This window comes from Acanthochromis polyacanthus, chromosome 15, assembly GCF_021347895.1.
Source record: "Acanthochromis polyacanthus isolate Apoly-LR-REF ecotype Palm Island chromosome 15, KAUST_Apoly_ChrSc, whole genome shotgun sequence".
In the NCBI taxonomy this organism is placed as follows: Eukaryota; Metazoa; Chordata; class Actinopteri; family Pomacentridae; genus Acanthochromis; species Acanthochromis polyacanthus.
Window position 1 is genome coordinate 11,054,717 of NC_067127.1, and position 27,424 is coordinate 11,082,140.

Consider the following 27,424-nt stretch of genomic DNA (forward strand, 5'->3'; position numbering starts at 1 on the left):
TCCCTCGTGTGCACGCGCGCTCCGGTCTCTCCCGTGCCAGTGCTCTGTAGTCGCGGTGTCCCAAACACAACACCGAGCAAACGGTTGTCGTTTTCCTCCCGGGACAGATTCTGCACCTCCACGCTGCAATATGGCGACAGAGGTAAGAAATCCGCCGCATTTTTTCTTTCTCTCTTTTAGTATTCTGTAGACAGAACCTGAGGAATGATCCTCTCCGAGCTGCTGCTTCTTCTTTTTTTTTTTCAAAGAGATGCAGGTTTTGAAATGCAGTCTTGCAAACTGAATGCTTTGCTTGTCGTGGCTCGTCGTGATTCGGTTGATCAGTTGGGCTGCATCAGTTCAATCAGATGAAACGAGTGGATCTTGAAGACTGAGGTGGATTTGAAGTGACTGAGCACAGATTTTTGATCATTTCTCTTACTTTCATCACTCTCTGCAGGCTGTAACTGCAGACAGATCTCGTCAGATATGTAACTTTTAGAATGTTTTTACTCCTTTTCTCTTCATTCCTTTATTTATTTCTTGTTTTTTTTTCATTCTCTTGAAATAAATCAGTGCCATCCAGTTGGCTGATGGGAGTGCAGCTGATGATGGAGCAGTCAGCACCATGGACAGGGACACTCTCTCCCTGTCTCTCCCTCTGCCATACTTCTAAATTAGCTTGACAACACTCTATTCTTGCATTTTAAAACATGCCACATTCTCACACATGCGTCCACACTCAACTATTTCCCCTCCTCCATTTCATTCCTGTGATAAATGCAGTTTCCATGACTTGTGACTGTAAGCATCTCAACACAGAAGATGCACAGAGAGAAGGGGTATCGTTGAGGCCGTGTTTGAACAATTTTCTCCAAACAGCATCAACAGTGGATGTATTTTTAGCGTCAGTAATTCCCGCTAGCTCTCTGGCCAGCAGCACATCTTTCAACCCGTCCACCCACCCTCGTGTCCTTGGTGATGTCACCATGTTGCTGAAGACACAGCCGCCTTAGTTATCACATTGATGATCTCACTCGAGGAGACGGCCACTTTGATGCTCAAACTTATATGCGTGTGTATTCACATGCATTCATGTATGATATATCTGCAGGTAGGAAGTTGTAATTCCAACATAATGACGCTGCAGGTGAATGTGCAGTGAACAGGAAGCTGGGCAAGATTCATGATTATGTTTTGTTTTTTTTTTGTTTTTTTTCCCTGAGCCTGCAAGACATTGGCAGAGTGGCCCTGATTTCCTCTGGTGGTCTGCCAGTATCCCCATCCAAGCCCCATCAATTACACACATACACACACATGCATGCATGCAAGCACAACACATACAGTGTGTGTGTGGACTCAGGACAGATTTTATGTCCAAAGCCCATCAATTATCCATGGCATATTAAATGTGAACAGGCTGCTGCAGTTTGTAACCATCAGTGATTGGAGCCTGAGATGAGCATCACAGTTTGCTTCCTGTCCGTGCTTTTATCCATCTGTTTCCACGTCACATATTATATTTTTCCATGACATGCCAAGTCAGCAAATGACCACGCTAAATGACCGACTGAATATCAGCTCTGTCTGCAGACTGTTTGTGCTGCACGGACGGTCTCTGGATCCATTAAGTCCACTAGTGCCAGGTCCTCCTCTCAGTCTGTATTCTAGCTCTGGCTCGAATGTTACGCTGTTGAGGAATAATATGTCAAAGCACAGTAATCATCTCAGAGACTGGCACCGGCTCAACTCCCTACTGAGACAATGTTCCACCTTTTCCAAAAAAAAAAGATTTCTTCTTCTGTCCCACAGTCGCTGGTCTTCCACCTGGATGTCATGGAAATTTCACAGTTTTGTCAGCACTGTCCAAACACCATTGATTTATAGACCTCTGGCTAACCCGGCTTGGCAGCAAACAGAGAAAATTTTGTCTCGATGGCAGGGGACCACTTCTATTGTGAAGGGATGAAAAGAGGGAGCTGACAGCGAGGAAGATGCTGAAAGAGCTGTGAGAGATGGGAATGAAACGGCTAACTCGGAGCGCATTTACTGTGCGTACTGTAATTGTGTGCGCGTGTACCATTTGCGAGGTTTGCCCACTGGCAGCACTCGCCCATGTTGTCGCTGTGTTTTCCTTGAGTCGGAGTGACTTAACTAGGAAACATGTCATGGCAATGAGACTCACACCGACTCACAGATCCAAACTGGGGGGAATAAAGCGGGGGGGTGGAATCAGAGTGTAGGAAAAGAAAGAAATGACAAAGGAAATATGCTAGTTTTTCATTTTAGCAGCACACTTGGTCATGAGAGGTCATGGGTTTGAATTGACTTTACTTTTCCTTTTATTTGCCTGCTCAGCTAGTGGCTATTTCTGATATTACAACAAAAGATGCATTCATTTTTGAGCTGCTGTTTAACTTCTGCTTGAAAGTTCTTCATGATAAAACTCTTTTATCAGCTGTGAACAGGCTGGACCACTTTAACATTCATATAAATTAGCAAGATGAATCGTTTCAATTCATGTGCATTGCTGTTCTGCAGTTAGGATTAGATTTATGTTGTGTCTCCGTGCCGTTTAGTTCATCTGTTTTTATCTTTTGTGCGTTTGAGGCAGTGTGTTTTTATGAGCACGTTACCTGAAGATGTAAGTCTTCATTCTGCAACTTGTTTCTTCTCTGTTTGTGTTTAATCAGTGCGCAAAGAAATGGGAACTAAACTAAAAGTAATGGATGTGTGGGTGGAAGGAGAAGCCAGACAGTGCAGCACGATGCGGAGCTCCTTAATAGAGTCCTGTGTGATCAGTTTGACACTTTAACTTTGCTGTCTGCCTGCGTACTATATTTAGACGCAGGACCAGACTAGATTTGAACCCTGATCTTCCACACAAGCAGAGTTAATGATAAACTGCCAACAGAAAACATCTATCTTCGAGGCTTTCATGGACACAGACATTTCTGCCGGTAAGGTCGAAACCTCGTGACTAAAAAGAGATTTTTATCAAGTCCATAATGTCAGTGAAAAAAGCTGTTGACTTGTAAGAGAATAAAATCTTCCTGGTTGTTCAGGTTTGATTGACATTAAATTGCAGAAAAGTACATGTTTGATCAGAAAGAAGCATGGCAACATAGCTCTCTACGCCCTTTGACATTTAATAAGCATGGAATAATGAATGGGATGTTAAAACCAGCACTTGTCAATATGGAAAAGTGACACGGGCAAGTTGTTTGTGTGAGATTTTATGTGTGTGAGGTGTGATTGTGTAAGAGCCTCTTTGCACTGCGCAGTGTTAAGCTGCCTGAGGTAAAACAGAACAGCCGTGAGAGGAGAGACACATGCAAAAGTCATAGCTGGCGATGGTCGGACACATCCACAAACAGCCTATTTTGGATCAAATTCTCGAGTAACCAGCTGCTGTGACCCACATCTACAAACCACCCAATCACAACGGGACATGAAATCATGGAAAATGCAATGACGATTCGCAAGTGGCATTTTGTAAACGCAAACACATGTAACCAAAAGAACGGAGGCGAAATGAAGAAGAAGTTTGTGGGACTCTGCTGGACATGCCGTGGATTAATAAAATAGTCTGACACATGTTGGGGTCAAGATTATATTATTCTCATCTCACACAGTGTGACAAGACATAAACTTTTTTATTGTTGTTGCACAGTCTAAAGCAGCCTGAATACACAAAGAGTTTAAAAAGTTGAATAGTTTCTTTTTTGACACCGCAGCCTTTAGCAAATCAGTTTCAAAAACCTGGAGCAGAGTTGACACAGCTCCTTCAAACTGCGGGAGTGGTGGGGGAGATATTCTAAAATCCTGTATTTGGGCAAATAGTTTTTAGTGAGACGTGATTCGTGCCGGCTTCACAGCAAGATACATGTAAGTCACAGGTCAGTTGGTCAACAACAGGCCAAAACACAGCATGACATCCCATCGGCCTGGATACAGTTCACGTGACACGGTAAGGCAACTTTGTAATGTTCACTCACATGACTCTGGGCTGGACCTCGACCAGAACCCCTGTCAGCACAAACACTGGCATCAACTTTGGTGTTTTCTACAAGTGCTTAGATCTGCGGCAGTATTGTGATTTAGAGGTAAGCAGAGTGCAATGTAAAGCTTCAATTCCTCTCCCTCGATAAGTACATTAGTGACACCACTCAGAGGTGGAAATTAAGGTATTTTTTTTAGCATTTCACACAAATAATTGTGTGCAAAAGTTTGTTTAAAATTAGTTTGCATCCCAATTTCTTTGTGTTCCAGTCACTCCATCGTTTCCTTATCTGTTGCTCATTCTCTCCTTATTTCTACCTTTTCCATTTTCTGTCTTCTGCAATTTTTCTGTCTTTTTTCTGTTTTGTTCAATCTCTTATTTTATCCCATTTTTGCCCATCTTTCTTTCCATCCTACAATTTCCTTCCTCACTGAATTCCGAATTCTTTTTTTTTAATCATCCTTTTTCCTGTCTGGTTTAATGCTATTTCCTTATATGCTCATTTACTCACCTTTTTCATATTTTTGTCCATCTAATCTAATCTCTAGTCTAATCTCTTCTCTTCTTTTTATATTTTACTTTTTTTTTATTTCAGTCTTTCCTTAATTGGATACCTCCACACATCCTCATGTCTTCCTACCATTGCTTTTGATCTTTTTTCTTTTTCTTCTTTATTTCTTTCTCTCAGTTTCTCTTTTCTGTACTCTCATTACCAAATTTTTCCCCTTTTCCTGTCATTCTGTTTTTAATCCACATAACTGGACTCACATAGGAGGTTTTCATTTGTTTGTTTGTTTAACTGTAATAGGTAAAAGTAAGTGTGTTTAACAGTTCCATATTCTGATTGCAGGACACCTAATTTTGAAAGAGTACTTTCCCCTTTGGTATCGCTAATTGCATTAAGGGTCAGAGTACATTTTCATCAATGCACCTCATCACATACTTGCATGTACATTCTCACAGTCACAAAGAACTGGTGTTATCTTAATGAACCTGACTGTCGGCCAACTGATTCTAACTCGGATAAATGATGCACAACCTTGTGATGATAATTGCTTCTATTAATAGCATGACTTGTTGTTCATCACGATGGCCTGAAGATAGCGTGGGGAAGAGAGAGCTGGCCACGTTAGAGACACAGAGGAAGCAGAAAGAAGGATATTAAAAGCTCTGCTTGTGAGATGATTGTGGCTGTTAGCAGACCAAAATAGCAGCTTGGATGCTATTCCTGGTTGCGAGTGATATACCCTAAATAGAGATGAAGGGCTGGCACTGTACTGTGTCTGCTTACTTGGAAATGACTCCCTCTGGCTCACACATGCAGGTAACCTACCTTTTGATAATAGCAACACTGCTGTAGCTGAACAAACTTTAGCAACAATACACACTGAATAAAATGGAATAAATAAAGTCAATAGGTACACAAATGGTGAGCATTTTCTCTAAAATAGGGTGTTTTTGCACTGAAATTAATGAATGACCAAGACGAAGCATCAGAATTGTGACTGAAAAGCATCTAAAGCACTTGCATGACCTGTTCCACAACCTTATCAACTTCAAGAGGGCTTTCGATCATGTCTGGCAAGTGATGAGGAGCTGCAACTCTGACAGTGACTTCCACTGAGATCCAGACAATTTGATCAAAGCAGACTTCTTAGAATTCTTTGGAATAACTGTCAGAATGTTTCAGGGATGCCTCCTCTCTGCTGTTCAACATGTTCTGGGAAAAAAAAAAAAATGATCCAAGCCAAGCCAAGGTCAAGCTGTCAATCGTCCATAGCTGTTAAAGGACGCCCACTCAGTAACCTCAGATTCGCTGATGATATCGACCTCATTGGAGGCAGTGGAAAGAGCTTCAAGAACTCACGACCGGATTAGGGGTTGCTGCAAAAGGATTTGAAATTGAAATCAGCACAGAGAAAAGCAAAATCTTTGTATACAGAAACAAGAACTTGTGGTCCACTGTTGCGTTGGATTACCGGTCAGCAAAAGATTGAACCTGGCCTCATCCAAATGACCAAAGTCAACATAATCTTGAGAGTTAACAACATCATCCTGCCAGTTACTGGAGTAAATACAAGTTGTTGGGGATCTTCTTTCTCTTTTACGAATGAGCGATTGGACGCTGAATGTTGATACTTGAAGACATTCGGGTGTTCTAGAACAAATGCTACAGGAAGCTCCTGCGTGTCCACTACACCGAACAAAATATTAACAAATACAGCAAATAGATGCACCAACAAGCATGTAAAAACCGCCTGTAGGTGCTCTGTGGTGCCAGAAACTTGGTGTAGCAGCCACATTTACCACTGTGACTCCCTGTCCAAGACCATCTTCCAGAGCACGACAGAAGGAAAGCACCAAAGTGGCCGGCACTGCAAAGCCTGGCTCGACAATGTTGAAGTGTAGAGTAGCCAAGCCTGTGGCACACTATTGCAAACATTGGAGGACGGCCGGCTGTGGTTCCCTAACTGCCCTAGCTAGAATGCCAACCCTCCAACACCATTTAAGAGAGTGCTGACTGACTGACGAGAATACAACTTCACATTTCTCTCTTTACTTTCTCAACACTTTCTCGTCCTCCCCTCCCTCCCTCTCTCTTTTACTCCCTCCATGCTCCGACTGTATCTCTAATTACCATCCTCTTGAGGAGCGCAATTTAGATCACCAGGGGACAAGTTTACACTGGCCCACTTGCTTGTTGCTGTATGCTTCTAAGGGGAATGAGTGTTTGGGTGTAAAACATACCACTCACCACCAAAGTGCTGTAAAGAGGAGTCTTTTAGAGGGTTATTGCTGCAATCGGGCCTATTGATGCTGGAGCAATGAAGTGAGAGTGCTAACTACGATAAGCCTGCACTGCTGTCGATGGAGTCAGCCGTTCTCTCACCGTGTAGCCCAGTTGCACTTGTGTTCTCAGACGAAAATGCAACTCGGCGCTGTCAGGAAATATTGAATTACCGTGTGTAAATATTGTACAAGCCTTGCTATTCAGAACTTCTCTATACAAGTGGATTTACACTATCATGCTTTGATATTGAAACAGGCTTAAACACAAGTTGACTGCACATTGGAAGTCTTTGTGCGGATCCATTTATTGACAGTACAAAGAATGAACCCAGTCTGATTGCAAAATGGGAAAAAAAATCCTAAAGAGTGAGTGTTTTCTTTCTCTTTTTTTGCTGAGATTGGAATTGTTTGTAAAGAAAATTGTCTCTGTAAGTGGAACCGCAGCATAGCACAGCTCTAAAAAACACAAAAAGCAAAGAGATGTGCCTCTCTGGTGCTTAGATCAATGCAAATATATTTTGGTTCGCAAATTTAACATGCCTGCTTTTCTTTTGTCTTCCAAGTTCCACAACCTTCAGGAGCTGCGGCACAGTGCGTCGCTGGTAACAAAGGTGTTTATCCAGAGAGACTACAGCGAAGGAACCGTGTGCCGATTCCAGACCAAGTTCCCTTCAGAGCTTGACAACAGGGTGAGCACAAACACAGACACACTCAAATATGCATATCCAGGCAAATGTATTGTGTTGGCAAATTCCCAGATCACTTGAAACAACTCCCACATGCTCGAATGCAGACTGATGGCTCGGTATAGCTTAATAAGATCACTACAATGGTGCATCCATGGTGACAAATCACATGTGAGTGATAGATATCGGCTTCTGCAGTATTAATCCCCTTAATCATGCAATTTGAGATCAAAACATTAAGCTTAAGCAGTAAGTACAGTGACATTGCAAGATGAACTTTCCACCTCACCACCACAGATGGACACAAACTTTTACGGCTTGAGCGACCTCTAATGTTCTGCACTTCAACTCTGCAGAATAAAAATGACACTAGGTTCAATCTACACCAGGCACCGGGAGGAAATATGCAGTTTATTTATTCAGTTTTGCTCTTTTCACCTGGCTATATTGGCAAGAATGGTGCTGTGTAGGGGAATTATTGTAGATTTGTCTAGCAATTAGCATCTACAGCAGACAGTCCACACGCAGAGAGCAAAACCCCCACCCCCAAAAAACAGAAACACAAGCTCAGAGGGAAAACAGTGGGAGTCAGTGTAAAGGGAGCATTAGAAATCCGCATCAGTTCACCATAAATATTCTCTGTCAGTGCCTCTAACCGCTACCCATTGCTGTCATGCTTCTTAGTAATTTTTCATCCTAGCCTCAAGTTTTTCCACATTCTGCAAGTGAGTTGTGTTTCTAAATTGCTTAACAAAATAGGAATATTTTGGGTTGAGCAGAATGCAGCTGGTATGTTTGGCAGGTTGGTTTATAGCCCAACAGTCCCTGCAGCAATGCCAGGACACTTTTCACTTGTGCAGTCCTTGCGGTGTCCGCAGGCCTCCATATCTCTACCTGGGTGTGTGCTTGTGTTTGTAAGTAGATTGAGCGAACTTTGCTGGAGGAGACGGTGAAGACCCTGAACTCGTATTATGCGGAGGCTGAAAAAATTGGAGGTCAGTCGTACCTGGAAGGATGTCTGGCTTGTGCAACAGCTTACATCATCTTCCTCTGCATGGAGACACGCTATGAGAAGGTAATAAATCTGCCAACACCTATGTTTTAGCACACAAAATAGATCATATGGCGACTAGAAGTGCAGTTTAATTGGAAAAAGATAATGGTGCTTCATAAATTTTGAAAGTTAAGTAAGAAAGTCGATACCATTCCAATGTTTATATAAAATATATGAAGCTGAGCCAACAGCTGATTAGCTTAGCTTAGCATTAAGACTAGCAGAAGGGGAAAACCTCTGGCTTTGGATCGACATTAAAAAAACTCTTTGCACTTGTGGTTTTCCATTTCAGCATGCATACCAATTATTAATTTATTCTTGCTGGAGTGTTATTAAGTGGACATTATGAACTTGGACAAAGTCAAAGTAGCTGCTTCACTCTGCATCTTTAATGCTGAGCTGGACTTATTGCCTTCAAACTCCATCTCTGTAATCAACAAACAGACATAAGAGTGAATGGGCATATTTCCCAAAATGGTGAATTATTCCTTTGAGCTTCCAGAGTTTTTGGAACTGTGGCAATTCCCTAATGCACCCTAAGCTTTACTTTTTTGTAGAGCTTGCAACCTGTAGCTCAGCATAAGTCCTATTTTAAAACACCGTATTCCAGAGGCTCAGTATTCTCAAACTTTCAACAGAGTCTTTTAGAAGTTAAAATTTGACCCTGTTACTTATTGGAGTACAAACTTGTAAAGTGTACCTCTCAGTTTGACATAACCAGGTTTACTGGATCAACTAAACCTGAAACCTCAAGCGGAGATAGCAGTTATGAACTTTCTTTGTTAAGCAAATCTCGTTTCTAAATCGCGCGATAGCTCGTGCCAAAACGTGTGATTTCGGAACGAGATTTGCTTCCTAGCGTCCTGAGCTTTGGATACAGATGACAACAAATAGCGATCGCCAGGTAATATGGAGGTTTTTGTTCACTTCTCATCTCTAGTATGTTGTGGGACACTCATTGAGACTATCCGAGCCGGTCAGTGTGGGGAAAAAAACCACGTTAGGGCGGACTTTGACGCGGGGGGGGGCCAGTTGCCTGATACTTTTTGCTAGTTGAGCTGCTAGCTGAGCTGTTAAGCTACCTGCCTGGCTAAATACTGGAGCTATGTCAAAAATTCATGTCTCCATCACTCACATGTATGAAATGACATATGAAAACAGACCCCAGGTTGAAAAAACCGAAGTTCCCCTTTAACTCTAGTTTCTTGCTGTAGGCTGCATGTGTTCACAAAATTAATGGATGCCATGTTATTCACTTCAGTAAGTAATAATATTTTTAAAGGAAAGCCGTGAAGAATTAAAAAAAAGTACCATGGTAAAAAGCAGCACTGTTCCTGCAAACAATGCAAGCGAAGAATGCTGGTAGAAAACTGTGCATTGTGTAAGTGTTTTATCAGTCAGTAGCAGATGCACATCAGAGCTCTGAAACTTCATTCAATTAAACATGATACTTAAAAACATACATTTAGGTCTAATACTGTCCCAAACTGAAAAAATATTTGCAGTTCTTGGCAAATCAAAGTGAAATTAATGTTTTAATGAAATATTATCTGTGATACATACCAACAAACTGACCAATAACTTAATTTGTGTTTAATTTGCTGCAGTACCAGCAGAGTAAAGAACATCAGAGTGAATTTTTGCGTTTTCTGCATCATTTGATGAATACAGATAGGTACCTGTGAAACAAGGTGAGATGGTGGTGCTTCTTACAGCCAGTTTAAATCTCCAAATCTCCTCTGGTACAGGCTAGCTGTGCTGCATAATTCACTACAGTGATCTAGGAGGTTAAATGACTGCCACGTTTCTGACACTGAAAACTGTAGCTTTAGGCTCAATATACCTCTCTAGCCTATTAATCACACTTCATAGTGTGCCCTCTGATGAAACCTGAAGGGAAAATCACTGATTTTCCCAGTACACCTTTGCTGTAAATACAATAAATAAATGTCCATTCCTAGTCTTTCTAAGCAATGTATCCTATTGAGGGTTGTGAGCGACTACAGAGTCTATTCAAGCTCACAGTGGAAGAGAGGCAGAGTGGAACCTGGAAAGGTTGCCGGTCTATCACACAGCTGCAGATAAACATGTATTTAGGCCCACAAGCAATTCACCAATCCTACTCCACTCTGCATGTCTTTGGACTGTGGGGGAGCCCTGAGGCAGCTGGAAATGAGTCACACAGGACCTGAGAGGACATGCAAACTCCAAAAAGTCCCAGTGGAGAGCAGGTTCTAACCCACAACCATATAAATGTGACGTGACAGTGCAAAGCAATCTGCCACTGTGCTTGCCATAATTATTGTTCAAACATTAAATTGTTTTGATTTTGAAATTTTAAGTTTTGTGGGTAACTGAATGGATCTGAATCCTTTTAGTGTGTAGTAATAAGCTCCACTGCCTGTCCACAAGACTTATTTACTACCATATTTGTCCATTTTGTTGGAAGCCAGCTCTCACATACACTAAAACATCCAGTTGTGTGTTTTAATGCACTCTGAGTCACACGGTTATTTAGACTTACTGACAGCGGGAAGCAGAGCCAGAAACCAGGAGATATGATCTGATTCTCTCTGGAACAATATTTACCTCAGCTGTCTTTTCACTGCATTTAAAAAAAATTCCTCTGAAGGCTACACCTGTGTGCCAGTGGCCAAGACATGGCATGCCAGCTGAGACATGACATTGAGCCTTCAACACAACCAAGATGTCCATCTTGAGAAAAGGCAGGTGGTGAAACCTCCACACAACTGTGTTGCTCCTTGTTACTCGCTGAGCTGGAACGAGAACACACACATCTGTAACACAATCACATACACAGACACAGTGAGCTTGATTAATCCTCTTGTGATGTTGTGTGTACCTGCCGGTGTTTTAGAAGAAACTGGAATTGCATGAAGTTCCAGCATGCCTCTCTGCTCTGATCTCTGTCACCCACAACATTCATCTCCCTGGTCCCGATGCATCTTATAAACATTTCTTTATCAAAGCGGCACTGGGAGCTTGACCAAAAAGCACAAAGGAACTTATTTCTGTGTTGAAGCCATGCAGAAATGGCCTGGTCTGAGGCTCCTTTCATCTGCCTGTCAGCTGCGTCCTGCTCCATTGAGATGCTGAGATGCTATCTGCTCCACAGAAGAGTTGTTTATTTACTTGTTTAACTTAATCATCTTGGCTGAATGACGTTATGACAGACGACGATAAAACATACCCACCCAAGTTGATGCCGTGCGTGTACGTACGCTGCAGCAATCGTGCATCAGATGTGGAGTTTCATTCGAGCACCCAGAACGCCTTGATGCTTACATCTTGCTCCATCAAAAGATACTGATTGCTCCCAGCATGTCACAGCAGATACAAGCATTCAGAAAACTCCCCTCACATAAAGTCGGTACCCTCAAACACCTTATTTTCTGTTTGGCTGCATATACAGCACAGGATTCCCATAGATACATGTAGACACTCATATTTCCTTTATAATGCACTTGACAACATATGCAGAGGAGCGTGTATATATCTTTACAATCACTTTTCCCTGTTACACACATGCCAGTTCAGCAGAGGCACAGCTTGGATCCTTGACTGTCATATTGTTACACTGAAGAGGACTGAGTTGCCCTGAGAGCTCGCTAGCAAGTGAAAGGATTGTCCTTTTCCCTGAACCACAGTAAACCGATTAGTCAGGGCTCCGCTCTGTGTGTCTCTGCCTCTTCACTGTGATGTCTGATTGAGTTTTTAACAAAAGACTCTGTTTATATTGTGTTACGAAATGTGTGGACGTAATGTCATTGTTTCGAGTCAAATAATATGCTCGGCGTTAGTTCACTTAGATCTGACTGATTTTAGGAAGTGCAACAAAGCAAACCGCTGCCTTTTGATGGTTTTTAGGCCAGTGATTCACCGAGAAGCAAAATGTCTTAATGTTTTCCAGGCATTTCATTGCAAAAGTATCCTATTCTTCTTCCAACGGGAGACAGAAAGAAGTATCCCTCTGTTGTTTAGTCTTCACTTCCAAGGGTCACTATAATAGCAGCTGTGCCTGCAGCTGTAACAGGCCTTTGACATTCCAGAGGAGCGTCGCTCAGTGTGTTGCTCAGCCTCTGTTGTTTTAATCTCTTAAGGCCCAGTGCTGCGGTGACCTTTAGTTAACTCACAAAAGAGGATGTGAATCTGTCATGTTCAGTAAATCACTTGAGGAACAAACAAATATGTGTTATATTCAACATGGCATACTTCAAAAGAGAATCTGTAGCTTCTAACTGTTTGGATCCTGTTTCTTTTAATCCCTCCGCAGAGGCGACATCCTGAGTTTTTGTGTTTTCAGATAAGCCATCCGTCCCTTTCTAATGAATGCAACACTGTGACCGCCTGATTACGATCGTGGACTACTTGAGGGATTTTCTTCAAATTTAGCCAAAGTTTGAGGATGATTCGACCTTGCCAAAGAACAAGGCCACTGTAACATCATGTCCGTTCTTTTCCCAGTGAATATAATATCTCAAGAGTTTCATTACAGCTGAACTAAATGTCTACTTGGACTCAGGAATGAAGTGACAAGAAGTGAGTGATCAGAGGTCAAAGGCAAAGATCACTGCGACCTTAGAAAACGTGTTTGACCATAACTCAAGAATTTCTATGCTAATTATGACAAAAAAAATGTAACACAAATGTTTAAAGGGCCAAAATTATGAAAGGATGACATTTTGCATCCAAAAGGTCAAAGGTCAACTTCACTTTAGCATCATTTGTGGCAATTATTCAACACCGTAACTCAAGACCAGAGGAAGAATTCGAGTGTGCTTGTCACATTTGGTCTGATATTGAATTGGTGACACTAATTTTGATTGTACAGATCTTCTGCAGCATTCACATTTTAGAATTTGTAGCAGCTTTACAGGATCATCCATGTATTATTTATGTATCTTTTGTCATTGCTACAACTCTGTGTTCTTTCAAGATTGACTTTACTCATCCAGTATGTGACCACATTCAAGGAATTTGACTCTGGTTTGTTTCTCTCAATGAACTTACACACTTCAAAGTCGTCTCTGTGTATAATATATGAGTCTGGACTGACATGAATGGGAAGAGCAACAGTAGGACGTTTATTGACTTACTGACAGACGCTTTTAAAGCTTTTACAGAAACCCAGAGGTTAGCCAGGCACCCACATAGAGTCATTTTTTGTTTTACCTCCTTATAGAGCTGTGGATAATGCAGCTAAACTATGGGTTAAAGATTGCACCTTCTTTTTAGGAGCGTTGGCAGCTCTCTCAGTGTACATGAGGCCCAGTGGAGTGTGGTTTAGCTGACTGACATGATTAGGTGGAGTTCAAGAGAGGCATGGCACATCAGCATTGTTGCTGCTCACAGAAGCAGAGCTGGGGCTGAATAAGCAGTCCTAATGATACCACTTTAGCTAATAGTTGTCCATTTAGCGTGACTGGCCATCGGTCTGTGATGATTTGGTTTCTATCTGCAGCAACTTTGGCCTCTGTCATGGTGCTTAGGTTTCTTGGACACTATTCTACCCTATATGGAGCGTGTGCTCAGTTGTAATGCATAGGAGAATGTATACAGACATGCATGTCTGATTTTGTGTGCCAGTGCATGGTCTGAACCGCACAGATTCACTCCACTGCTGCTCTGTTTTTTTTGTTGTTTTTTTGCACAGTTGATGCAACACTCACTTGCAAAGCCGAGAAATGCATTCGCTGCCAATGCAATCTAAATAAACTGTCCACTTCACATTTTCGAGTGTTTCCAAATTGTCCAGACAGTTAACCAAGGCATGACATTTAGCCTGAAAGAGCCATCTTTTAAATTAGAAATTAAAGCCTCCAAATGGAAAACTTCAAAAAGAGGAAAAGCTCGAGCTCATCAATTCTAGTAATTCAATACATACCGCCTTGCTTGACATGAGTGGCTTGGAAGTATGTATAAAAAAATAACTGCTGTACTTAGAGCATAATGGAATAACTTTGAGTTTAGATTATAATGCTCAGGGAAAATAAAGACGAGCAACGACTCGAGAGAGTTGGTATCATATGCCGTATGCTAACTATGCACAGAAGGACTGCAAACTCATTTCTTCCATTTTTCACATTTTCCACTCAAGACAGCACAGGAGGTGGTTAGAGCTGCCACAGCCTGGCTCCATGTTTAGCCTCTTTTGGGCACATGGTTATTACATGTAACGCAGAATGCACTTTGAAAAGTCACATGTAAGTAATGGATCCTCAGTCGGAATGTCTGTTCAGATTATTCTCTGCGAGGGTGCATGTTCGGCTTGTGTTCTCATCGTACCTTCAATGGGTCTAATCAAATCTGGATTATCTCTAGATGTACATTGGACCTTCCCTAATCCCTCTCCGCCCCTGTTTTATTCCAGGTGCTGAGGAAGATATCAGGCTACATCCAGGAGCAGAATGAGAAGATCTACGCTCCTAGAGGTCTGCTGATCACAGACCCCATAGAGAGAGGAATGAGGGTTGTATCCTTCACTCATCTGCTACTGTACTCTGTGTTCAAATGTGCAACAAAGAGATAGTGGATAAAGGCCTGACAGGACAGCCTGACATGTAGAAGACTGATAGGAGCTGGAGAGCTGAAAGACACAGGCAGAATAACGTGAATAGCTAAAAACATATGGACGGGATAAGTGAATAAGAAATATCTCTTCTTCCTCATAAAATCTATCAAGGTGCCTTTGAACAAGGCACTTAAACTCCAGCTGCTGCAGAGAAGCTGTTCAATGGCCAACTATTGTTCCCAGGAGTAAATCTGAAGCAAGGCAGGACTGAAAAAGCCTGCACGCTCTGTCCTTTGATAAGAGAAGGTGAAAAATGCAAGTTGATGTTGTTAATCAGGAGCCAAAAATGTGTATGCATTTGCAATCCTGTGTTTTCTTTTCTAAAACCACCCAGACAGTTTTTTTTTTTTCCTTTGGAAATAAGGTGTAGTATCACAGTCTTTTCAAATATTTCCAGCTTTTTTATGTGGTTCATCTTTTATAGATGAGTTGCTGCATTTTCTGAAGTATCCAGCAGCATGTCTGTCTTTGTCAGTTGGAGTGATCCCAGCGCAGGCAGAAGAAGAGGGAGAGTATGTCCAGTAGACCATCACACAGGTCTGGCACAGACTGGTTCAAAGAACAGGCTCCAAGACAGAGGGCCAATACATTACCAACAGCTATCAGTCAATGCACACATATATACTATAGTTTCTAATGGCTAGTTAAAGACTTCATTCTCTCAAAACAGCAGCATAGTAGGTTGTTTGATGTATAATTTTTTTTGTTGTTTGCATGATCTCTTAGCCTGAACTGCCATGATTTTGGATCTTTTATGTAAGAGAAAGCAGTCTTTTTGGAAATCCTATCATGGCCCATCTGACCATGGATTAGAGATATGTTTAACTTGTCATAGACTGCTCCAAAACCTTTTCAAAAAGTTAGATTTTATCACCGCTAAAAGCAAGATGTGATTGCATTTGATGGTGATCCAGCGAGAGACCAGCATCCAACGACAAAGACGCAGAAAACTGGGAACACACACTGACTTCATTCACACCAGTGGCTGATCTGTCCAAGGAGAGAAAATCTTTTGACTGCCCATCATCTGAAATCAGTTCTCTAGATTTAATGCCTGTAAGTGAGCAGAAGGTTTGAATAGAACAGGATCAGGAATGCAGAACTGTAATACGTTAAGATTCTCCTGCACTTCCTCAACCTTGCGCTTTAATACCCCGTTCGTGAGGATGATCCTTGACATCTGTTGTGTCCTCAGCTAGAGATCAGCCTGTTTGAAGACCGGGGCTCGGGCGGCTCCAGTCCCAGCAGCAGCATGTCGTCAGGCAGCAGCGCTCGGTGACTGGAGGGGCAGCGCCAGGCTTACGGATACCACCACAGGGGCAGCGGAACACTTACCAACATCCGCATGCTGAAACATGAGAGCACCAGATTCTAGGAGAAGTGGAGAGATTTTAAAAAAAAAAGGCGAGGAGGTGATCCACAGCATTCACACTCTCCCTGCTGGGGCCTACAATGTACCACCTTGAGAAGAGGAGCTGGCTCACACCAACACACTGGATACCTAACACAATAAACACAAGTGCAACAGAACCCATACATCGGTTATAGACACATCCACAGCGTCTGTGAGGACTATCCTTCACTCTCCAACAGCTTTCTGAGCCAAAACCATCATACTTTCCTTTCTTTTCTCCATTAACCTTTCCGCTCATTCCATCACGTCTGTTTGCATGAGTCACACTGTGTCCGCTTTGTAGCTGATTCAGCTGAGGCTTACCCTTAATTAGACTGGATGTCGATGCTTGATTGTTTTCAGGAGGTCACTGTCACTGCTTATCTGCTGATCTACTGGCAGTGTAGTCTTAGATCCGTGCAGCAGCTCTGAAATCCGAACGGAGGAAAAACTACAAGCCTCCTGGGAGACCCAATGTTCTCTGTTCTTCCTGAATGACTGCACTTGTGTCAGGTGGTCGAGGTCGAGCCACTTTGAATGCTGGCAAATTGGAACCGCTGCGGGGCCACTTGTTTCTATGCTCCGTTCACCTGCGTTTGGCTGCAATATCAGACGGCCATCCGAGAGCACCTTGGATTATTTATCCTTCTCATTCACAGCAGCGGATGCCAGTGATCCACATCACAGCTGTAAGGTCACACTCCTACTCACACATGCTCCGCACACACTCACACATATGCATACAAATGCACATGACCGTGCAGATACACTGACACACACCTGTGGGTAGCGGCTATGCATTCCTGCGAACACACACACACATTCTGGCAGACGGGGAGTCAGCAGAGCCAGACAATATTCTCTGTGGTCTCAGCTCATTGGGAACACTAGCAAACCCCGTATGGCCCTGTGAGGCCACGCTAGTCCGTGTATCTGTTGTGTTGTGAGTATGCATGTGCCACCAGTCTAGTGTGAGATGAAAGCTGGCGTCGTTTAGCACAAAAATAAATAAATCGAGGATCAGTGCCCTAAATGAGACCAGAAAACACTCTGACATATTGGGTCCTGCAAAAAGAAGTGAAGAGCACTGCCTGTTATCTTAATAGATGTTTAATTTGTGAAACATTAGAGGTGTTAATGATAAATGTGTGTTTTTATGTGAGTATAGGTGTATGCAGGAGAATCGGTGCACACAGAGTTCAATACCTACATCTCTTTTAGTCTGTCTGCTATAAAAAAAAAAACAGCGGTGATATAAAACACACAGCTGGAATGTATTGTAAATGACATGCAAACATGTTGATGCTGAAAAAGATTTCAAAATAGTTTATTATTAGTCTTTCCTTATGCCAGTGAAACACCGTTTTAGCTCTCTCAAGGATCGCACTGAGAAAGTTCTTTTGAGAGAAGAATGACTGAAATGATAAAATCTTAAGACAAACATCTATAATGTGGGTCATTTTCCAGCAGCCTATTCAAGCTTAATATCCATCTAACACTGCTTACTCACACTATTACTACTCTGCAGGTGTCTTACTAAGACAACATCCTCAGCACATTCAATGAAGTGCAGCCTGAGGAGCATAAATTCTGCCTCTCTTTGGAAAAAAATGGAGCATCCTGTGTGACTAATGTGACTCTGCGTGTGTGTGTGTGGAGGCTGATGAGATGAAAGGTGATCATTATGTAGCAAAAATGTTGATGCCAACAGACAGCACACCCACGCAGCGACGAACAAAAAACGAGACCTTCTGAAAAAATCTTAAATCCTGTTTCTGTGTCTGCATATTTTATTTCTGTTGTGACAGTTCCAGAGTTGCTTTTACCATTTTCAGTTTTGTTTTCTCAAAACTCGCCTCATAACACAGCTCTGAGAGTGTAGTCCTTTGTCCCTTCTTTAGCTTAGTTCGCTACCAGCAAACCCTTCAGCAGAGCCACTGCCTTGCAGCAAGTCTAGTGTACCTTCACCAGAGCAGTGTATATTTAAAGTTAAACTACTTACTGGAAAGTCATTGCAGAGCTGATAACGTTTTGCTTTATTCCTGTGGATAGTTTAATTTCAACCTGACGTTTTATGACCTGGATGAGTGCGATGAACCTACACAGACATTCTACCACAGCGGTTGAGTTCAGTTGTGCTTGTGTTCAGCCTCCTGTGCTTTTTTGATGCCTTCATGTTTCATCCCAGTGGAGTGGATATCCAGCCTGGGGCTGATGGACTGAATTAAAAAATGACTCAACACTGCCAATAAGCAATTAAAGGCGCTCATTGGACAATGTACAAAGAAAAAAAACGAGTGTAAATGAACTGTACAGGAGAAGAACTGTGCCGTAAATGGCCGTCAATGTTTATCCACACTGAGCCTGTAAAGAAGTGGATGGAAATGTTGTAAACATATTTAATTCCACAGTGTCACCGATGCTCAGAAGTAAACCCTGAATATGTGTTTAATGTTTTTATATTCTCTATAGTTTGGGCATCGAGTGAAAGAGCAGCTAGAAAAGCGTATCGTCTGTCCAGCAGAAGTTGTTGTGTAGTATCGTTCTGTTTTGTTCGTCCAAACTTTTGTTTAAAGTCTTGATACCGTAGCTTATGATGTTGTTAATGAGAATAACAATGTCAGTTGCTGTTGGAGGTGAAGAGAACAGTGATGGTGGTGATTCTCAGGGGAAAGTCTAAAATGTGCCAAATTCAGAGGCTAAACTTCTCAAAGGATAAGTTCACTTGTGTAGCCATGCTAGCAGCTTTAGTGTTGGTCTGTCGGTTGGTTCGTCATGCTGCAGATGGAGATTTTTATTTTTCTAAAACTATTAAATGGACTAAGATTAAAATTGATACAAATGTTCAAAGGCTCCAGAGGATGGATAGTCTTGACACTGGTGATGCTCTGACTTTCAAAAATCAGTTCTACTAAATAGTTACTGTGATGGATCAACACAAAATTCACAGATCCCAGACAATGATTTTTATTAACACTCTGACTTTTTCTGTGGTGCTGTCATAAGCTTAGCATTAGTGCTTTTGAATAAAACATCTCAGCAACTATTAGATCAATTTTCCATGAAATTGGATTGAGACATTCATTCTCCCTTTGGGTTTATTTGGAATAACTTTGTAATTCCTCTGCTTTTCAATACTGAGTCAGAATTGAACTTATGTAACAAATAACAGCAAAACTAATAGGATTCCCATCAGCATCACCACTTCAGTGCTAATTAAAAAATTAGCCTGGAGAGAATCTAAAATGATGCATGTTTTACCCGATATAACATGGTATTATCATTGTTACCATGGTGACCACTGCCTTGCTGTGCCAAATTCGTCTCAGAAAGCAGCTAACATGGCTATATGTTTTAAGCATGTCTTAAAATCTATTAAATTTATTGGCATGTTGGTACATTATTACGCTAAAAATCTGAACTTATCTTTTAAAACTGAGGTGAAAAAGAAGCACCGTGTGCCACTTTATACTTTATGTAGCTCGTTCTTTCAGGAACTACTCTGATTAATAAAGACAACCAAAAAAAGTGAAGATTATGATAAGGTATTAATGTATTCTTGGTAAAAAGAAAAAAAGATAAGTACCTTATCACAGAGCAGATTACATTTTCCTGCTGCTTATCAAGATAACCTCTTTGCTAAAATGTCTTTGGAAGAGAAGCTGAGATATAAAACGTGGGCCAAATGATGATGTATAGTGCATTTCAGTATGTAAATTTCCACACTTGCCATGTATTTATCTTGTACTGTATTTGAGAGTGCAGCGAGTCCTCTCAGATTCATGGAATCATCAGTGAGCTGATATTACATGTATGCTATGCTGTTTCAGTCAGAGACTATTCAATAGTGCAATACGATGTCTTCCTAAAAATATAAAAGATGATGAGTAGACTCTGCCTGGCACCAGCCTCGTTCGGTTGCTTTGAGTTGGGAGTTGTTTGCTTCAGGGGGACTAAAACTGCATTGATGTTTAATGCTGCATGATGTGTGTGTGAAGTGTAAACAAAGCAAGTACCAGATGACAAGAAGTGAACTCCCCGATCAACAAAATCCCCGGTTGTGCTGCTGAGAAAAAGGAATTTATATCTCATCTTGATGCTATTTCTGTGTTTACATCGGGTTATTTACATACTAATTGAAATGGATCCATGTACTTTTTTTTTCAAAGCTGATTATTATTCAAAGCCTGAGGAGAACAGTTCTAACTGCCTCAGAGAGATGAATAAAGTGTCTGAAGTTGATGAAAAGAAAGTTGCCGTCAGTATGTAGCAAAGTTACTTCATGCTGTTGTCTAGACACTCGGTCCACGCTGCGTCCTGTGGTCTCTCCTTCTCTGTCTTGCACATATTTGTCGGGATAGTCACAGAGAGAAACTTTGCAACGAAGCCAAGTCACGTCACCTAAAGACTGGATATCCAGATCATCGGTGCTGGAAGGAAGAACATTTGAATCCATTCAGTTGCCTCATTTGCCTTGAATTTTGGTAATTTTGTTGTGTCCATCAGTCGTGGCGAAACAGAGCAGTCTGCTGTGATGGAAAGTGATTTTGCTACATAAAAAAAATCCATCTCAATGTATTTAATTTCGCTATTTAGACTTACAGTCTTATTTAAAGTGACCAAAGTGTGTCTGTGGGGTGAAATAATTCATTGTTTGGTCAGTTGAGGATGCAGAAGCTCTAAATCTAACTGACACATTAGATGCATGCAAAGTTTCTTACACAGAGCCAAGATTAACATCCATTTGAACTCTTGGTTCTGGCCACCCAGCAAATTTAAACTTGCTTTGGTCTTCACCAACTACTGAAGGACATGTTTGTTTCTTACATGCTCACATGTTTACATGTTTATATGCTAGTTGCAGTCCTGCTCCATCTGCTATTTGATGCTGGGCATTTGGCGTACAAGAAGTCATTTTCTTTTGCTGATAACTGCCGTGTGCTCCTGGAAATAATGCTGATGAATCAACTGAAAATGAACTATTACAACAGAGATGCAAATGGTCTGTAAAACCCAAAAAAAATCCACTTTTGACTTTTCTCCTATTGGAAACCTTCTTTCGTACTGTCTTACCATGAAAGGATGAAATCAATTTTTGGGAGATTTGTGTGTGACATCCACATTAACTCCACTTCTGCTCTAAATGCCTGAAATGAGGCAGTTAAACTAATGCTCAAAACCTGATGTTAGACCGGCTAATCAAAGTTAATCCGACAAGTAACTTGATGCTAAAGTTCCAGTTTAAGTGTTTGCCCTTTGGATCAGTCGTTCAAGTTTAAGTAACAGTTTTCTGGGTGTTTAGTTTCGGATCACTAGCAGTCAAACCACATCCTAACCACGGAAGCTGATCAGGTTCTGTAAACACTACGGTCTTCCACTAACCAAAACATTTTGTGTGACTAATGTAAAATTGTTCGTTAGGTATCAATTTGTCTTTATTCAGTTCATTTTATAGCCTGAACGTTTGAGGAAGTTATTAGAAAGATAAATGTTTCCTTTGCAGAATATTTTTCCAATTTACAAGAAAATTATAGTAAAAGAAGAAGCATCAATTATGAGCATAATGATACCTTAAACTAGCATGACTAAACATCATTATTTGTTTGATGGTCCAGTTTGTAATGTACCAACATATGTAAAGACAAGTATTACTAGTTTACTTTGATAATGGCACATTTACTGTTTCTTACCACATTTTGGGGTGTTTATTTAAGTTGGAGAAACAGTGCAGATATCCTTGGAAAATTTAAGTCATGCCACATCTAATAATATTTTTGATTTTAATTGCAGCCTATGCCTACTTGCAAAACCCCTGTGCACTAACTGCCCTGAACTAAAATGCAGGCAAACGTGTTAGCAGCTCCTTCAGGTGTTGTTGGAGATGAAAGCAGGTCTAGAAGAGACACTGGAAGGAATATTGGACTTCAATTCATCAAGTGGAATGAAACAACTCCAAATTAAAGCTGCAAGAAGCATTGAGCTGGTCCTTGCATCTTTGCTGGTCAGTGAATCCAAGCATGTCCACCAGGTGGCGCTGCGACTGAGAGTGTATTTCAGCCTATGTATCTGGTGAAGGCCGGACTATGACCCCACATGTAATGTTTCAGGCAGATTGGAGCATGTATGCGCTATTTAGAAACCACTTCCTGTCCATCCACCAGGTGGCGCTATGACTGTGATTGTATAGTGCCCCATGGATGTCATCAGGGCCGGACTCTGAACACACAAGTCTGAGGCAGATTGGAGCATGTACAGGCCAGTTACATCACTTTTGAAGATGGAAAACAGGAAGAGCAGGGGTGGTATGGAGAAGGCTAGAATAAAAAGAGGAAAGTTCTGGAAAAAGACGCAGCCGAACGTGCAGAAACTGGAAACATTTTCACTAAAGCTTGCGTTTTCAAACGACAAATGAGGACAAGGAAACGGATACGGACTTTGTTGAACTTTGCAAACCACCGTTCAAGTTAATTATTAAATCAATTAATTGTGTGTCATTGTGGCGTAAAACACAACGTTATATAATTTAAATAATAGTATGATGCGACCACATAACTGGGAAACTTTGTCCTGCAGCGCCTCAGAGTCAGAAGAAAGATCCAGAACCAAGCAGCAGCCAAGACCCCACTAGTCCAGAATGGGAGGTAGGATTGTTCATTGAGTGAATAATATTAGAATGAATATAATGAAGAGTCTGGTGTAGACCTGCCCTATATGAGAAGAGCCCTAAAATGAGAGATGATTCATCGAAAGATAACTTTATTGTGCGCCTCTGTCGTCACTTAGTTACGCCCGCCTTCTGACTCTACACTTCATGGTGATTCGTCCGGCCAGTTTTAGGAGAATCCAGCCTCGAGCCTTATGGAGGGTAACTAGACCCTCCCTGGCAGAGAATCAAATTCGTTGCCGTGGGTTGTCTAGCGCGGCTAGGCGAGCAATCTCTGACCTTAAGGAGGAACTGCGACTTTCACTCTGTAATGAGACGGCGGTTATTTTAAAGACCGAGCTCCTGGCAGCTTTGAGTGAAAATTTAACATCCATCAAAAAGGAACTGTAGACAGTGAAATCTGAGCTGTCGGTCAGTATTTCAAACATCAAGTCCGACCCTACACCATCTATGGATGTCTCTGCTCCATGCATGGCACGAGCAGTTTTGCTGTCCTATTTGGAACAGAGCCCCCCCCCCCCCCCCCCCCCCCCCCCCCGTGGGTTGGTGAAGGATGGATAAGCTTGTCTGGCAATACGGGAGCAACCATATCCCATAGTGAGACATCGAACGGAATATTATGAAAGAGAACTTTAGGTTATTTACATAACCCCGGTTCTCTGAGTCATTTGAGTGAGATGTGTCACCAGACAACCCTTCTTGCTCGGGCGAATGAGAAGAGGCGCTTATCTTGAATGACATGGTGCCGTCCACATGAGCTATTTAAGGTAGGTGGGACTACCTGTGGCGGACGGACACGTTTCACCAGGCAATCAGGATTGGCGTAATGAGATTAATGCTTCTGAGGTCTGCCGCAGGGGCGTGCATCCCATAGTGAGACATCGAACGGAATATTATAAAAGAGAACTATTCTTTATTTATGAGCATTAGATATCTGTGAAAACTAATTTGCTTGATATTTGATATTGCAAAAAAGGACATTGTGATGATGTAAAGAATCGTGTTGGAGGTTAGCCCTTTAACTGATGTTCTCATATTTCTGAAATTTAAATTGTGATGGTACTGTTTCCTTACAGAGGAAAAAGAAATGATAGTGTTTTTAGAAAGTGCAACACCTTTTACTTTATTTTTTAAATTTAATATTTTTATTTCTTCTTTTATTTCAGTTTTAAGGTTTGGATATCCTCGAACACTTTATTGAACAGAATATAGATTCTGATATTGTTGTAAAGAATAATGTTGGAGATGTGCACTCATGTTGGAATAAAGCCACATTGTGAAGCAACCATTACTTGCGCTGAATTGGAAATATTTTTGAAAAACACACTGAATTACAAGACTTTGCAGAACAGTGCACCATTGTAGACTTAACATGCAAGGCTAGAATTACATGTTTTTAATAGTAATAGGTTGTGATCTAAAGTGGGCCGGTCTGAGGCATGAATGTCCATGGCTGAAAATGTCCCACTGAATAAACCCATGGGTTTCAATAGGGTCTTGCAACATTCAGTGTCTGCCCCTAATTAAATGTGCAAGAGTTTGATAATGTTAACACCACAATGTGATCAAACCAACTGCTTTTTGCATCAGTGTGTATGTGTGTGCATGCATGTGTGTATAAGAGGTGGACAGTAGATCCATCATAGCCTCCTCATAAGGGCAAAAGTTAGCGATAACATCCTGGCAGATAGTGAGGCTTAGTTAAGATCACAAGAGAGGAGACAGAGGAGGAGCGGTGAGAGCGAACTGATATTTTCTCGAAGTCAGCAGCAGAGTCAGTCTCAACACCTGTGGGTAAAGGTCACTCTCATGCTAACAAGCTACTCTCCCTGCCTGTACAGACCTCTTTTTCTTCCTTAAAGACCTTTCCCCCCCTCCACCTTTTGCTGGAAAGTCGTTACCACAATTGTGTTGAGTTTCCAAGTTTGCAAAATTGCTGTTCTTTGGTTGTTTCCGTTCTACATCCTCCACACCCTTCCTGTTCTTTCATTTCTTGGTCTCCCAGCAGAGAGACCAAGAAATCCACTCTTTGTCTGAGAAACAGGAATGGAAAAAAAGTCACTTTCCGGTATTGATTGGTTAAAATGTTTATTCCTGCAAATGACAGAAAATCCTTAACCCACCACTGCCTCTGTGTTCCAGAAATGTTTGGACTGGCAGCGGTGCCTGGCAAAGGGAGTGCACTTGTTACAGTGGGAAGTTTATAATTGTGTGCTTGCATGTAATGCGTTAAACACGGAGACTCTCAAGAGAAGCCATGTCAGCGGTGAGATTAGAGGAGGATGCTTGCTCCTTTATTCTGCTCTTGACACTCATCTGCCACTCAGAAATGCACATTGTATTTCAATTCCCACCATGAGAACGAGCAAAACAGCAGGAATTCAGGGAGATAAATAATTTGTTAGCTCTAGCAGTCCACCACAGAGTCTCATGAGGCGTCTAAGCTCAGGCTGTGCTCACTCAGGCCCTCCAAACATTTATCCACATCTGCCCAAATTCAGTGAGGTAGAGTTGTGCATTAAAATGCTGTGACACAACAACCAGATATTCAGACCTTCAAAACTCAGACATCCTGTGCACAGAATCCCACCCACACAGACCCTTTATTATTTGATCATGCATGGATGTTGTATCTGATTTGTTTTGAAATTCCTCCACAAAAACCGCAGTGAGACACTCTTTGAAGAGAGGAAGGAGGCACAAAATGCCAGGATTTGTCTCTCTGTATTTTGGCTGCACTTGATTTATTGTGCTCAGCCTTAGTTTTGGAGACTTTCTTTTAAGTACACTTCTTTTTTCTTTTCCTCCCACTGTACTGCCGCCCTGCCTGTTGGCTTTGGCGTGCATATTTCGCTCAGTTTATTTAACCTCGGTGTGATTGACAGCTCTCGTGTTGTGTTTGCTGCTGGATCTCCTTCCCCGAGTGCAGCCCAGAATGCTACACAAAAACACAATGTTCAGAGTCCGAGGCCGGAAACGTGTGGTTCCAGTTAAAGTGTCGTTTTAGATCAAATCGGTTAATTGTGAAACGGGGATTATTGTGTGTCGCTCTTCTCAGATCTAAAGGAAAATAAACGGTGCTGTGTCAGTCACTGCCCTCCTAACGGCTTTTAAATGAATCAAGAATGAGATCCCGCAGAGCTCAGAGGTGAAACAGGGTTAATGGCTGACAGAGGAAGAAGTTGTGTCTGTTTCCAGAGCGGGAGGCAGTGATAAAAGAAGATACACAAATTAGAGAATCCACTTCATCAACAACATGTACTGAGTGTGGAGCCCTCCGGGGCTAATGCGGTAGAAGGAAAACATTTAGATGAGAATCCATGGGAACAGATTAGTAAACTGTGCAGTGACTGAGAAACTGAACGCATCAGTGATAATATGTCAGTGCTTTGTTTTCACACATCACATGAAAACTGGTCCATGTGCTCCATCTGCACCATGTTTACATCAGATGGCTTGGAGACCTCTTTTTTTTGGGGCCTTTATTTTGAAGGAGTGATCAGTAATATTACAGGCTCAGGACTGAGATCTGGGAAATTAATAGGGCAAGAAATGTGAGGAATCAGACAAACATACAGGTTTACAACAACTTTTATAGAAGAGAAAATGAAAGCAGATAATAAAATGAATTCCCATGAATGTTAATTGCAAACAGATTTTGTGGGATTAGACTTTCTGTAACTGCCACATGTGTGCTTTCCCTGTGCAGTGAGAAAGTGTTACCAACATTGTGGATAATTTAGATAATTTCACAAAATAGTTTACTTGTTTACAACCTGCTACTCTTGTTTCTGGCAGGCTTTGCTGTAGTTTTCTTGCCCCAATGTGTAAGAAGGGTCTTGAAAATGCAAAGAAAAGAACCTCTTATGACTCAGGCGTAGAAAAGTTGAATTGAATGGCAATGTCATTGATAATGCGCCATCTGATTTACTTGTCCTTGCTACGCTGAACAAATGACTTCAAATTAGCAGCATTTACAATAACCTTCAACCCATTTAACAACCAGCTTTTTCATATTGATGCCATTCATGCTCAAGTGGTTGCAAAAGTAGCCTAATTTGAAATGTCGCTGACTTCTTTTAGTGTTCAAGCACGGTTAAATTAGTCAGATAAATTGAAATCAAATTGCTCGAGATGTGCTCTTGCAATTTACAAGCAGGGATGATGAAGCATTCATTTTAATCTGAGGCCGCAGTGAACCCCCAAAGCGCTCTTACTGGATCTAGGTTTGTGCTGGCCCGAGGAGAGTTTGCACACAGCACT

The 27,424-nt window shown here is 41.7% G+C and overlaps 1 protein-coding gene across 1 annotated transcript; it reads left to right on the forward strand.

Annotated features, from left to right (window-relative positions):
- On the forward strand, window positions 1-24,452 carry golga7bb (golgin A7 family, member Bb). The gene is made up of 5 exons (XM_022190063.2): window positions 1-142; window positions 7,336-7,461; window positions 8,381-8,533; window positions 14,904-15,005; window positions 16,300-24,452. Exons 1-5 carry the CDS (start codon window positions 131-133, stop codon window positions 16,381-16,383), a joined length of 477 nt encoding a protein of 158 aa, XP_022045755.2. The 5' UTR covers window positions 1-130; the 3' UTR covers window positions 16,384-24,452.
- The last annotated feature ends 2,972 nt before the right edge of the window (window positions 24,453-27,424 follow it).